This window comes from Ctenopharyngodon idella, chromosome 7 (genome assembly GCF_019924925.1).
Source record: "Ctenopharyngodon idella isolate HZGC_01 chromosome 7, HZGC01, whole genome shotgun sequence".
Classification (NCBI taxonomy): Eukaryota; Metazoa; Chordata; class Actinopteri; order Cypriniformes; family Xenocyprididae; genus Ctenopharyngodon; species Ctenopharyngodon idella.
In genome coordinates, this window is record NC_067226.1 from 21,693,351 (window position 1) to 21,708,025 (window position 14,675).

Sequence of the window (14,675 nt, forward strand, 5' to 3'; positions counted from 1 at the left end):
GTTCTCTGAAACGAAATGTTTGAAAGAACCGATTCGCGGAAAAGAGTCGGACTTCCCATCACTTGTGAACACTTAGCGATTTGGGGTAAACGAAATCCCCGCCTCCTCTAGAGAGAAGAGAAAAGCAGACTTCAGTTCAGTCGAGGATGTTGAGATGGTCAGCAGATGCAGAAGCACATACATCGAGAGGCTTCACACACACGGTTTTAATCAGTTGCACGTGAAATCAACGGCATTTGCGCGCACCAAGAGATCAGATTGGATAAGAAAAATTCCTCTTTCTGGGACAACCACATCACAACTGGTCTTTTAACTGAGCCTACAGGAGCGCACACATCTCATCTGAAACTCGCTTTTGAAGTGGAAATCTGATGCGTAATGGTGATCTCCAGAGGGCTGTCTGAGAATTAATTCGTCTTCATTTAAACCCCCCAAAATGCAGGTCATTCTGTTTGTTACGGTAGTTTTTCTTTACATCAAAAATGCTGTCGCGGATACTAAACTGAAGTGTCCGGAGCGCTGTGATGTGAGTAAGTGTCCGAGCCCGAGCTGTCCGAGCGGGTATGTGCCGGACCGCTGTAACTGCTGTCTGGTGTGCGCGCAGGGAGAGGGCGAGCCGTGCGGCCGCAAGGACGATCTGCCCTGCGGGGATGGTCTGGAGTGCAAGCACCCGTCTGGAAAGAGACTGTCCAAAGGGGTGTGTCAGTGTAGGTACAGTAGTAAAGTGTGTGGCAGTGACGGGAACACGTACGGTAACATCTGCCAGCTGAAGGCCGTGAGCAGGAAAGCGCTGCAGCAGGGTCTGCCCGCGGTCACCAACGCGCACAAAGGACCCTGTGAAAGCAATCAAGGTAAGTCATTTGTGTATAGCAAGAGGAAGAGGAAGGCATTATATTTAACATAATATCAGAATATGTATTTATGCCTATTTACACATAATTTTATATATTTAACATATTTCAAAATATGCCTTTATTTATGCTGGAAATGTAGTGATTAAAAGGGATTTAACTACAGTCTCCACAAAAACTCCATTAATAATAAATTAATACAGGCCTATTTTTTCACTCTAAAAAATGCTAGGTTTTTTTTTAATCCAAAATTGGGTCAAATATGGACAAACCCAGCCATTGGGTTAAATTTTTAAATTGAATTTCTAACCCAACGTTTGGGTTTGTCCATATATGACCCAAATTTGGGTTGAAACAACCCAGCATTTTTTAGAGTTTACTTATTTATTTATTTATTTGTTCATTTAATGGTTGTGGTAGTGGTACAGTATTTGTAATAACGGTATTGTTGTAAAACACTAAAACACACACACACACACACACACACACACACACACACACACATAAACACCAATGGTTTTTGTACTGTACAAACTGTATATCACCTTACACTAACCCTACCCCTAAACCAACCCATCACAGAATTTTTTTTTTTTTTTTTTTTTGAGTTTCAAAAAAACATAGTTTAGTATGTTTATATATATATATATATATATATATATATATATATATATTAATATGTACGGAGGTTTACATCAAGTCATTTCTTTATATAGCACATTATACAATACAGATTGTTTCAAAGTAGCTTCGCGAAAATAAACAAGAAAATAACAGAGTTTATACAACAGTTGGTTCTGGTTCTCTAATCTGATTGGTCGAGAGTGTTTTCCAGCCGTGTGATATTCTACTATTAATGTTGCAAGATTCATTAATTATAAAGAAACTTTATTTATTAATTTTAGCTGCAAGCAGTTCTACAGAAGACAATAGCTGTCAGCTCAATTTAGTTCAATGTTGATACAGTTCAGTTCAATAACAGTGTCAATGTTACAGAGTTCATCAATTATGAAACAAATTCAATTCAGCTATAAAGCATTTCTACAGAAGACAATAATGTCATTGTTAGGCTTAATTTAGTTCAATAGTTTCATTATTCCAATCGATTCCTTTCAGTTTTTGTTCCATTCCAATATAGGGGGGAATTCTGGGGGGAAATTTGCTTAACACACACATTTTAAAGACTTCACAGAAGTGCAGCCAATATCTCCTGTAGTAACACCATGATTGAGTCCACTGTGTTTAACGAGTATAGTTCCTGCATTCAGAAGATGCTCCATTGAGTGCGACCATCACATATCATAACTTCACTGATAATCAGATGAGCCATCATGGGTATTTTGAACAATGGGACCGTGACCTCAAACTTGACGTGCAAATGGCAGCTGCAAATTCGGAAATAGTTTTGTGCTCTGTAGACTAGGCATGATTTCCTCTGCACTTCTCAGAAAAGGTTGCCCCTTTGCTCTGATTTTGGACCTCAATACCAACACCCTTTCCTTTATCATTAAAAGGAAATATAAAACTGCTTCCAGATCAGCAGTAAAACATTATCTCTATTGTGACAGGAAGAGGGAGGAGCTACCTATTGGAAATGGTACCACATCTCTGGAGACACATTATCAGTCTAGAACTGAATTAAAGGGCTACTAATGGGGAGAAATTATGTGTATCAGATGACCTGGTTAGCTTTTTAGGTCAGTTAACTCCACAAACACAACAATAATTCAGCAAAACCAGGTTTATAGGAGTCAAGCTGGTAGCAATCATACACCCATTAGTTACTGCAATGCCACTGGCCACTATAGTGTATATATTTGGTGAATTATCCGGTAGTGAGGCAAGCAGCAAAACATTAAGCAAAAGAATCCGCAGAAATGCCTATTTGGAGAGCAGCAAATCATTACAGCATTAAAAGTCACATAAATTATAGTCTATCATTCTATACAATTTAGGCTACTAAGTCTAAAACCTCAAAATAAAACACTAACCCTTGCAATCATTGTATTAAGTAACCCAGTGCCTTAGAAACAGATGCTGCCCAGCAGCTTTCCACCACATTGTGTGATCAGCTGCTCTTCTGATGTCTCGTCTCTTCACCATTTCAGACTGGAAAAAATGAATGAGGAAACTATTGAGACATTCATCTTTGGTTTATGCCTGGCTGACTTTGGGTTGAGTGGCGTTTTTCAATATTATATGTAATTGTCTAAATGAATTTGCACACATTGCCAGTGGAAGCTGACTTACTTGGCAGTCCTCCTGAAATCTTAGAGGTCACGGCTCCGTGATGCAGCCATACAGGAATGTGCTTTTATATGGGGTGTTGCATTTGATTAATGATTAGCTGTTGAGTGGTATTTTATTGCATGCTTCTTTTAGTTTCTCACAGCTCATAAAATTATAAATCTTAAATACTTTTATCCAGAAAGCCAAGAATAAAGCTTTAAAATATATACTGTATATTGATATTATTTGGACAAAATAGCTTTAGATATTTACACACTACCATTCAAAGGTTTGGGGGTCAGTAAGATGTATTAAACTGATCAAACAAGTGATTTACAATTTTACAAAATAATTAAATATTAAGTGGCACAACAGTTTACTATGGAAACTTGTTTCCGCCATGGAATAAAAAAGAAAATTGTGACTTTTTACTTCAGAATTGGACTTTATAACTCACAATTGCAAGTTTATATCTCACAATTCTGAGAAAAAAGTCATAATTGTGAGGGAAAAGTCAGAATTGTGAGGAGAATTATGAGTTTATATCTTGCAATTCTGACTTTATTTTTCAGAATTGCGACTTTATCATGCAATTCTGACTTTATAATTCTCAATTGCGAGTTTATAACAATTCTGACTTCTTTGTTGCAATTCTGACTTTTTGCTCACAATTGCAAGTTTGTATCTCACAATTCTGACTTTTTTTCTCAGAATTGCGAGATATAAACATGCAATTGCGAGTTATAAAGTCCAATTTTGAGGAAAAAAGACTGACTTCGCAAATTATAGTCAGAACTGTGAGATATAAAGTCAAAATTCTGAGAAATAAAGTCAGAATTGCAATATAAACTCGCAATTCTGACACCTGCAGTTCTGACTTTTTCTCTCAGAACTGTGAGATGTAAACAATCAATTGTGAGAAAAAAAAAGTCAAACTTGTGAGATAAAAAGTCGCAATTACCTTTTTTATTCAGTGGCGGAAACAAGCTTTCATAGTTTTCAACACTGATAATATTAAGAAATGTTTCTTGAGCACCAAATCAGCATATTAAAATGATTTCTGAAGGATCATGTGACACTAAAGACTGGAGTAATGGCTGATGAAAATACAGCTTTGCTATCACAGGAATTAATTATATTTTAAAATAATAAAACAGTAAAAAATATTAAAGTAAAAAAGCTGTTATTACTGTTTTCACTGTATTTTTGATCAAATAAATGCAGCCTTGGTGCATTTTGAGTAATTTTCTATTATTATTTATGTATTTTAACACATTTCTGGGGCTTGCAACAACTCTTAATTACAGCCTAGTCAAAACTTTAATTAACAAAACAATTATTAATTAATAGAGGCAGTGATCAAAGCTAAGTACAATGTAAGTAATAGCCATTAGGTGTATTTAAAGTACTAAAGTACTAAAGGTTTTAAACAGTCTTGATTCATTAATGACTTCAAATTTTAGGTTAGTTGGACAATAAGGGTGTGCACACATGATGGCTGTGCCAACAAGGCCAAGAGGAAACAGCAGTCAAGAGAAAAACCACCCTGATATTTGCAGAAAATAACATGCCCTAATTACTATAACTTTATACACACTTTCTTCTTTCTCTCTCCAAACTCTTTCATACACATACTGCACACCCAACACAACTCAAGCATGCACAAGGATAAAAACCACCTAGTGATTATAGACCCAGTTATAGAGGAACATTTCCTGTTTGAAAAGACTTTCTCCAGCTATCATCACTGCATGCCATCTGAATCTGCAGGAAAGATTTAAACACTGCATGCCTGCTATGCCCTCTTTAGCCAGAAAGGCTATTTGAGACTATAAAAAGACAGTAGCTGTCTTTTAGGGCTGGTTTTGCTCACATCATAGTGGGATTATTAACATGAGCAATTCTTTCTGCTAGTATAGGTCCCACACACCCCAACAGCCCGAGGTACAAATTCAACTTCATTGCTGACGTGGTGGAGAAGATCGCCCCTGCTGTGGTGCACATTGAGCTGTTCCTAAAGTAAGCCCAAACACTTGCAAACACTTTCATGGTGTGGTAGCCGTCTGTGCAGTGCTTTAAAACTGTGGGGAAGTGAGGAAGGTGTTTGGCAAACACAGCTGTGTGAGGGTCACTGCTGTCTGTAGTTAAGCTCAACATATGCTTTACTGCTTGCCAAGGCTATTCATTTGTGAATGTCAGAAAGTGTGGCCTGGAGAAATTGGGTAAACAAATATTTTATATAGGCCCATATTTTTTTATTATCTTACTTAGTAATTTATTGAAAGATAAATTTTGTGGTGATTAATGTTTTGAAATACATTAAACCCTTGTGAAAAAGAAGTGTGTTTGATTGTGCACTTGAAGTGTACTTCAAATATTAAACACATACTTTTTAAAACTGTACTTGTGGATAATATAATATTAACTCTTTCCCTGCCCATTGACAGAATTTTCTGTCATTTATGACAACGCTTCCCCGCCATTGACTGAAATTTCCGGCAATCCATATTTTCGCTGTTGGGGGGGTGCTATTACGCATCTTCTGAAAGAGTACAGAATCTCTGCCTGGATCAAAACACAGGAAAAAAGAAGCAGAAACATGTGATAAAAGCATTGCTTATGCACATGTAAAATAACGCGGTTGCCAAACATTAAACAAATCATTATTATTATTTAAGCAGATTAAGCAGAGACTCTGGTCTTTCTTTTGATATAGCCTATTCCGTGTTCAGCTATTCATACAACAAAATATTCTGAGGTTCATGAAAGTTTTGTGAAAATGATCAAAAACTAACTAAATAAATAAATAAATAAATAAATGCTGGCAGTGGCTGGCAACTTAAAAAAAAATGTATGGTGGGGAAAGAGTTAATGAAATAAAAGGCCACTTAAGTATACTTCACCTCCATGACTATGTTTCTTAACCATTTTAAAAAGTGCACTTTTTAACAATTTAAAATTAAAAGTTTTACTTTAAAGTGCATTTTGTCATGTTTTAAAGAATTACTCATTTCAACATAAAGCACATGTAAAGTAAAATATGTTATAAAGATTACACATGTACATGATGTAGTGTGTTTCAATATTACATTTAAAGTTTTCAAAATTACAAATGTGTAATTATTACAAATATATGTAAGTACATGACACAAGCTACAATAATGACATTAAAGTATAGTTTAGTTCAGTGTGCTTGTCAGTACAGTACATTTGGCAGTACACTTTAATCATATTTCAAAGTAATTATGAAATTAAATATAAAGATGTTATTAAGTCCTACTCAATTGGGTAAAAAAGTAGTATATAGTTCAGCTAACTTCATTTAATATAAATTGAATTTATAATACAGTTTCATTTAATTGCAATTAACATGCAGTTAAGTGTCTGAAAACACTGTATTCAGTTTGCACTTAAAGGATTAGTCCACTTTCAAATAAAAATTTCCTGATAATTTACTCACCCCCATGTCCTCCAAGATGTCCATGTCCTTCTTTCTTCAGTCGAAAAGAAATTAAGGTTTTTAATGAAAACATTCCAGGATTATAGTGGACTTCAATTGGCCACAAACGGTTGAAGGTCAAAATTACAGTTTCAGTGCAGCTTCAAAGGGCTTTAAACAATACCAGACGAGGAATAAGGGTCTTTTCTAGCAAAACGATCGGTCATTTTCTAAAAAAAATTTAAAATTATATACGTTTTAACCATAGACGCTCGTCTTGCACTAGCATATTGTATATGACAATTTAGTTCAAACTTTGACCTGTGGAGGGCAGTAATACACTTAGCAGCATCTACACTGCCGGAATTCTAATAGAGAAGAAGAAGAAGAAGAAGAGAGCTAGTTCAAAACGAACGTCTATGGTTAAAACGTATATAATTTTTTATTTTATTTAGAAAAAGACTGATCGTTTCGCTAGATAAGACCCTTATTCCTCGTCTGGTATCGTTTAAAGCCCTTTGAAGCTGCACTGAAACTGTAATTTTGACCTTCAACCGTTTGGGGCCAATTGAAGTCCACTATAAGGAGAATAATCCTGGAATGTTTTATCAAAAACCTTAATTTCTTTTCGACCGAAGAAAGAAGGACATGGACATCTTGGATGACATGGGGGTGAGTAAATTATCAGGAAATTTTTATTTGAAAGTGGACTAATCCTTTAAGTATATTCTTAAATTATTTCCATCATAAGTTGTACTCTTCCTAAAAGTATGCTAAAGTGTAATTCTTTTTCACAAAGGAACAGAACAAAACCAAATTTAAGATCAAAGGTGAATGTAAAAAAAAAAAACTTTAAATACATTTTTGAATTACTCTGAAGCAAGCGTATGAAACTAAATAGTGTGAATTTTGTCAGATGCCTTATATGTTCACTTTTTCCCCCATAGCCACCCCCTCTTTGGTCGGACGGTTCCGCTATCCAGTGGTTCTGGTTTTGTAATGTCAGAGACTGGGCTGATCGTGACTAATGCCCATGTGGTGTCCAGCACCACTCCTGTTTCGGGTCATCAGCGACTCAAAGTACAGATGCGTGACGGGGATGTGCATGAGGCCACTATCAAAGACATCGACAAGAAGTCTGACATTGCCACTATCAAAATCAACCCACAGGTAAGATAAAACTGCAAAATGTTTATATAGCACTCAAAGATCAATTTTTATAATACACAAGACAAAGTGTGTTTAATCAACTACTTCCTACAACCCTTTTGGCAGAAAAAGTTGCCTGTTTTATTGCTGGGTCACTCTGCAGACCTGCGCCCGGGTGAGTTTGTGGTTGCTATCGGCAGCCCGTTTGCCCTGCAGAACACAGTGACGACAGGAATTGTCAGCACCGCACAGAGAGATGGAAAAGAACTGGGTCTCCGTGACTCAGACATGGACTACATCCAGACTGACGCCATCATCAACGTAAGACACAGAATAACCAGAATAATGCATGTTAAGAGTCTTACTGGGTGTTGTGTAAGAAGTCTAGACAACTTCTGAAATTCATTTCTGAAATCACGTCGCATGCAAGAGGCAATGCTTATTAGTAATTTGTACATATTATGGAAATTATGATCAGAGCTATGTTAAATGTATTGAACATAACTTAAGTATTGAACAAAAATAGAAATTGTGAGAAAAAAAAAACTCAAAGTCAAAGTCTTTATCTATTAAAGTCAGTTATCTTCTGTTAACGTTGCTTCCTTTTTGATTATCAGGATTTATGATTGCATTACTAGAGTTTTCATAATTATAGCCTATTTTATTCTTCTTTAGTTTTTACTTGCAGTTCTGATGGTTTGTTCTCGTTGAGTTTTGGAGTGGAAACTATTTATATGAAGTCTCAGATTTAATTTAACTTTAACTTTTAACATTTAACTTTAATTATTATTTTATTTGAACTGTCAGTAGATTCTTATTGAGTTTTGGAGTGTTTTTAGAGAGGAAGTCTCAGATTTTTACTTTATTTTATGTTTTGCTTTATATTTATGTTCAATAATTGAACATTTATGTTCAGTAATTTTGGCACAAATCTTATCCCATATAGATCAGGTATGTGTAAAATTGTTTGAACACCAATAATTAACATAATTTCTTTTTTGTTCTCAGTATGGGAACTCAGGTGGACCACTCGTTAATTTGGTAATTATTTCTTCTGTTTCTTCTGACAGTAGACTTATAGGAATAGCTTACCCAAAAATAAAAATTCTGTCAATGTTTACTCTCCCTTATGTTCTTCTCTTATCTTATGGTGCACAAAAGATGAATTGTTTGAAGAGTATCCACTCTTTTCAATATAATTTGAATATTTCAGTCTGTACCTCAATAATTCACCTTTTGTGTTCCACAGAAGCAAATATATACTGTATTGGTTTGGTACAACATGAGTTTGAGGAAATTGTGACAGCATTTTCATTTTTAGGTCTCCCTTTAACAAACATACTGATATTGTATTTCATTTTTCTTCTTAATTTATCTTCTATAAGGATGGAGAGGTGATAGGAATCAACACACTGAAGGTAGCTGCAGGAATCTCATTTGCCATTCCTTCAGACAGGATCACTCGATTCTTAAATGATTCATTGGGAAAGCAAAACAAAGGTACATGGGGCAGCTTTTGTTCAAGGGAATGCAGTTTTAGCCATTCTTGCTGGATTAAATGTGTTAAAACTTACATATTGTTTCAGAGACAAGATCAGTGAAGAAGCGTTTCATTGGAATCCGAATGCTCACCATCACAGAAGCGTGAGTGTCCTTCACTACAGAGTGGACACTAACACACAACGCATGTAAATGAACACCGCTTTGCTGTTTAGTCATTGTGCATGTGTGTATGTGATACATTCTGTCTGTCTCCTCTAGTCTCGTGGAAGAGCTGAGGCAGCAGAATCCAGATTTCCCTGATGTCAGCAGTGGGATCTACGTCCATGAAGTGGTTCCTCACTCCCCTGCTCAGAAGTAAGCATTAGCTAAACCAGATGATCTGTGGTCTGTCAGTTGTGGCTGTGCTTCAGAACTCCCTGCCAAGAAGTTTGATCTATGTCTGTGCTCTGTGGATGACAGCATTTTGAATACTACAATCGAAAAGAAATGTCGGAATTGTATAATACAGTTTTATGTAATAAATCAATAAGAAGTGATTATCATTACCATTTCTTATACATATTCTGAAATTAGGATGAGCTTGGACGAAGACATAAGAATGCTGAATTAATTCCTGCAAACATGACACTGTTATTCAATCTATTACACGATCCTCTGAGATATTTCTGAGATATCTGGCGTCATCCATTTCAGACCCCTCATCTGGTGCTACTTTAATTTTTTTCATATCAATCTGCTAGGGCTGTCAAATGTGAAATCGATTAATCGCATCTAACATGAAGTTTGTGTTTACATAATATATATTTTTGTGTTTGTTTGTGTGTGTGTGTGTCTATATATATATATATATACACACACACACAAATATTATGTAAACAAACTTTTATGTTAGATACGATTAATCGATTAATTGCATCTTTGAATACAAGAAGTTCTCTCTTTTTTGACGTAAATGCATAGTAGTTAAAGATACCTTATATAAAATTTGACCCCTGTTTTTGTAAAATAAAGTGAAAAAAATGTCTCAAGTGTCTTATACCATTGGAATCCTTGGCTCAAGATCAACAAAACGTATATTAGTCAATTAGTCGCATCTAACATGAAAATTTGTGTTTACATAATATATATGTGTGTGTGTGTGTGTGTGTATATATATATATATATATATACACACACACACACACACACACACATATATTATGTGAACAAACTTTTATGTTAGATGCGATTAATCGCATTAATCGATTAATCGGATCTTCGAACACAAGAAAGATCGGATCCGATTTTTTTTTTACGTAAATGCAAAGTAGTTAAAGATACCTTATATAAAATTTGACCCCTGTGAAAAAAAGTGTCACTGAAAGTGTCTCAAGTGTCTTATATCATTGGATTTCATGGCTCAATATGAACAAAACGTTAATCTCTGATTTCATTTCAGTCATGAAAAATTTTCTGCCATTTTGAATTTGGTCCAAAATCAATTTTTTAAAACTAGTCCTAAGTTTTTGGCCTGATCGGAACCAAACCAGTGCAGAAATGTTCTCTGGACTCTGAATATCAGATTATCAAAAAAGTTGAAAGTTTGATTCTCGTCGCTAAGGGGTGCCAAAACGTTAGAAATGGGCGGGGTCACTTTTACTAAAATGGCTATAACTCTTGAACGGAATGAGATATTTTCACCAAACTTGTTATACATGTGTATGGGCTCAATCTGTGGTCACAGTAAAAAAAAAAAAATGCGGCGATTGGACACTTGGTGGTGCTATAACTTGAAAAAAAGGTGAAAACAGCTATAGCTAAGCAACCGTTAGTCCGATTGACTTGAAAATTGGCATGCAGTGTCTTGGTCCAAGGAGCCATGAGTGTCTATAAGGACATTGGCATATCTGGAAAAACATGGCCACCATTGGCCAATGAAGTTTGAGCACCTATTAGACAAGGTTAACGAAGGCGGGCATGTTCAACACATGGGCCTAGAGGTCTAAAGGTCTTATGCCGCTTGATAGAGGAAACTTTGGCCAGTTGTTTTCTATATTGTAATGGACTTTTTAAAAATACAGGTCAAAATATTAAATAATTTCAACTAAAATCAGTATTTCATATTTATGTACTTTTTCATATTGTCATGATCACATCTACTGGCATTTATTTTACGATAATGACCGACTGGCTGTACGATATCACTTTACAAATTTAAGGATACAACTGACAATTGTATAATTTTTTCAAATGTGTTTCAGAGGAGGCATCAGAGATGGTGACATCATCGTTAAGTTAAATGGAGAGCCACTGATGAGCACCAGCGACCTGAAGGAAGCGCTCAACCAAGACACGACTCTACTGCTGGAGGTGCGCAGAGGCAACGATGACCTGCTCTTCAACATTGAGCCTGACGTCATCATGCAGTGATGTTATCATTTACTCAGAATGTGAGCCATCAAACTTTCATCATGTCAGTCATGCGCTATCATGGCCAGAGGAATGTCTAACCATCCTTCTAACGAAACACCAAGGACCTCTTTTACAAGCTGAGAGGAATCTAACCTTGAGCTTTCGCAATCTCAGTCATTTCAAGGCTGTCAAGAGATTTTATATGAAAAGCATTTCATAACAGCACACTCTCTTTGAAGCAGGTTTGAAGTGGAGAATGATTTAGTTCATGGCAAATATGAAAACTTGCAGTACTGTATTTTGTATAAGAAGACAAAGCTGGTGATATTTTTGAAGTTTTGTACCAGAAATAGCCAAAAGCCAAAAATTAAAATATAATATTTAATAAACAATATAAATTTACATAAATAACCACATCATGCATAATAATAAATACATAATTAATAATAATGAATATATATATATATATAAAATAGATTAGTTTGTGGATTATCTTATTGATACTTAAAATGTCATTCATTGCTGAAACTTCATTGTAGCACCAGTCGCAAAAATCAATTGCTGTGCAAGGGTTTTTTAAAAATAAATTTTATATAATTTCTGTAGAATGACTGTCATGAAGAATGACACTTTTATATGGTCATCTTGTCCAATGAAATGTGTGCTTTTTATACGCAAAGATCAGTGAGACGTCTTCTGTTCATGTAATATGTTTATCAGTCTGTATATGCTCTATTCATGTTCCTGTTTGTCTAAAATGTCTATAGCATGTCATATGACTTGATTAATATGCTTTCAAATATGCTCTAATTTTTGGTTCTCTTCAGCTGGATCTATGAACGTTGGACCTATGAAATAAAACTTTCTCAGAAAATAATCACTTGGTGGATGATAAAGTAGGCTATGTGCTGAAATTTGAAAGAGCAGTCAGTTGAAACTAATGTACAGAAGAGCCTAAATCATATTATTTGAGATGCATAATATAAAAGAGCCGAAGTCTCTCAGGTCTACTGATTCATAATGTTTGGGTTGGAAATTCATGGATCCAGAATATCAGAACTTTCCAGCTTTTTCGCCAGTTCTCACAGTCAGGACAGGACCTGTGGATCACAAAATCCAGACATGACACACGGCTGCATATTTCAAGCTGTGTATGATGATTTTACAGCTTTACCATTCATTAAAGTAGGCCTATCTTTTTGAAGAACACCATTAAGATCTGTGCATTTAACCATTCAGATATAAGGTGCATCCCAATTTGTGTACTTATGCATTATTAAATTATCAAATACCCGGACGATGCACTTATTTAACAGAAAAAACTAAGTGTTGAATGTTGGACACTTCATGCAATCAACAGTCGCAGCTTTCCTTAAGTAGCGGTGGGCTATCGGGCTATAATGTTGGATAACAAAATAAACTAAAATTCATACACTAGTCAGTAGAGTGCATACATAGTGAACGTCATTTGGAACACAACTAAAGACTTGTGAGCTGAATATGATTGTTGACTCTTTATCTATTGACTATACTAAAGAGATTTTCAAGACAGTAATTACTGTACAGTAATTCATGGTTGTATAGAAACCCAAAAGCACATTTGCATTAAACATGTATTTTGAAAAAAAAAAAAAAAAAAATTGACTTAGCTAAGATGCAAAATGGCTGCCACCCCTGTCTGCTGTAATTTTTCAAGAATAACATGCTTGAGCTACTCCCGACAACAGGACAAATGGAGTTTGCACCTCTGTACAGCCTTCAGAAGGACCCCAGTGTCAGAGACAAGTGGTTGGTTTATTTTAATGGTGTTTCGGATTGGTTAAGAGGATTATATGTTTGTTCAGAGCATTTGACTGCGGATTGTTTTGTAAAAGAGGCACAGTGTAATGGAGAGTTTGCAAAGACACTTTTGTTGAAAGATGAAGCAACCAACTGTATTGGATCTGACATTAGCTACATTGCAAAGCGCAAGTAAACAATTTCATAATGCTTTGTAAATGAGGGTTTTATTTGGATAATAATTTCAAAACACTTACTCACATGCAATAGTGTAGACTTCATATGCAGTGACGTTAGCCAATCGTGACAGTGGTCATTTACTGACAAGCCGCCCCTTAAAACTGATCATTTCAGATAGAGGGCCAGAATGAATGTTGAAAATAATTTTTGCAAAAAAAATGACAGCAAAAAGTTTATCTCAAAGAACATTTTAAAATAATTTAAAAAATACATGTCATGACCCCTTTAACATTCTTTTCTTAAGAAATATCTTTTCAGATTTCTCTTCGTGCAGCTGTCAAACATGCTGATTTAATTTTTGCCCTTAAATCTGACTAAAAACCACAAAGAAACACACACCTATACAGTATATAATATATTAAGTAATATATGTCATTTGCGCTGAAGTCATACTGTGCTAAAGAACAGCCTTTAGGCCAAACCACATGTACTGTAATCATGGAGGAAATCAGAATTGAGTCTTTCAAGAGTTAGGATAAATAGAAACCTGACATTGGGTTGACAGATGACCAGCTCTGGATGTAGCATATTAGCATGCTGTTGTGGCTGAAGTGCTATGCCAACACACCCAAGTGGTTCAACTCAGAACGGATCTGGCTGTCTACAAGCTGGGTAAATAAAGACATGGCACACAAAAATAAATTAAACAAAGATGTGTTAAACAGGGTGTGTGTCCTATAATAATAATAAGCTATGCAGCTAATTGCTAATTATAGTTCCTAAAGTGTATGCCAGCCAGTGGTTTCCGCACAAAAATCACTTCTAAATGTTGGTCTGAGACCAAAACTAGTTACATTTTTCAGTATTTCTATTTATAAGGGAGACTGCCTTTCAGCCATTAGGACTACTAAAAGTGCTGTGGTGCCATGGTACAGAAATGGTACATGTATAAGCCTATATACCATAGTACTGAATTATCATATCCATAGCTTCAAAGAACAGCATGGTATTACCATAGTATACATGGAAAAACCATAGTAAGTGAAAACAGCTGATTATAGAATATAAAACAAATAAACTCATTGATGGGCTACACATTTCATATGGTTTCATTTAAGTTCATCTGTGAATTTGTACATATGTCACAATGCCCT

At 35.4% G+C, this 14,675-nt stretch overlaps 1 protein-coding gene across 2 annotated transcripts; it reads left to right on the forward strand.

The window, feature by feature from the left end:
* Nucleotides 1-121: 121 nt before the first annotated feature.
* htra3b (HtrA serine peptidase 3b) lies at nt 122-12,439 on the forward strand. 2 transcript variants are annotated; one of them, XM_051900976.1, is made up of 9 exons: nt 122-851; nt 5,000-5,099; nt 7,467-7,689; nt 7,795-7,989; nt 8,677-8,709; nt 9,054-9,168; nt 9,255-9,312; nt 9,430-9,525; nt 11,412-12,439. In XM_051900976.1, the coding sequence occupies exons 1-9, from the start codon at nt 437-439 to the stop codon at nt 11,578-11,580; spliced, it is 1,404 nt and encodes a 467-aa protein (XP_051756936.1). In that variant the 5' UTR covers nt 122-436; the 3' UTR covers nt 11,581-12,439. The 2 variants fall into 2 exon arrangements, with proteins under 2 accessions (XP_051756936.1, XP_051756937.1); XM_051900977.1 differs by lacking the exons at nt 122-851; nt 5,000-5,099 and adding an exon at nt 6,928-7,191.
* The last annotated feature ends 2,236 nt before the right edge of the window (nt 12,440-14,675 follow it).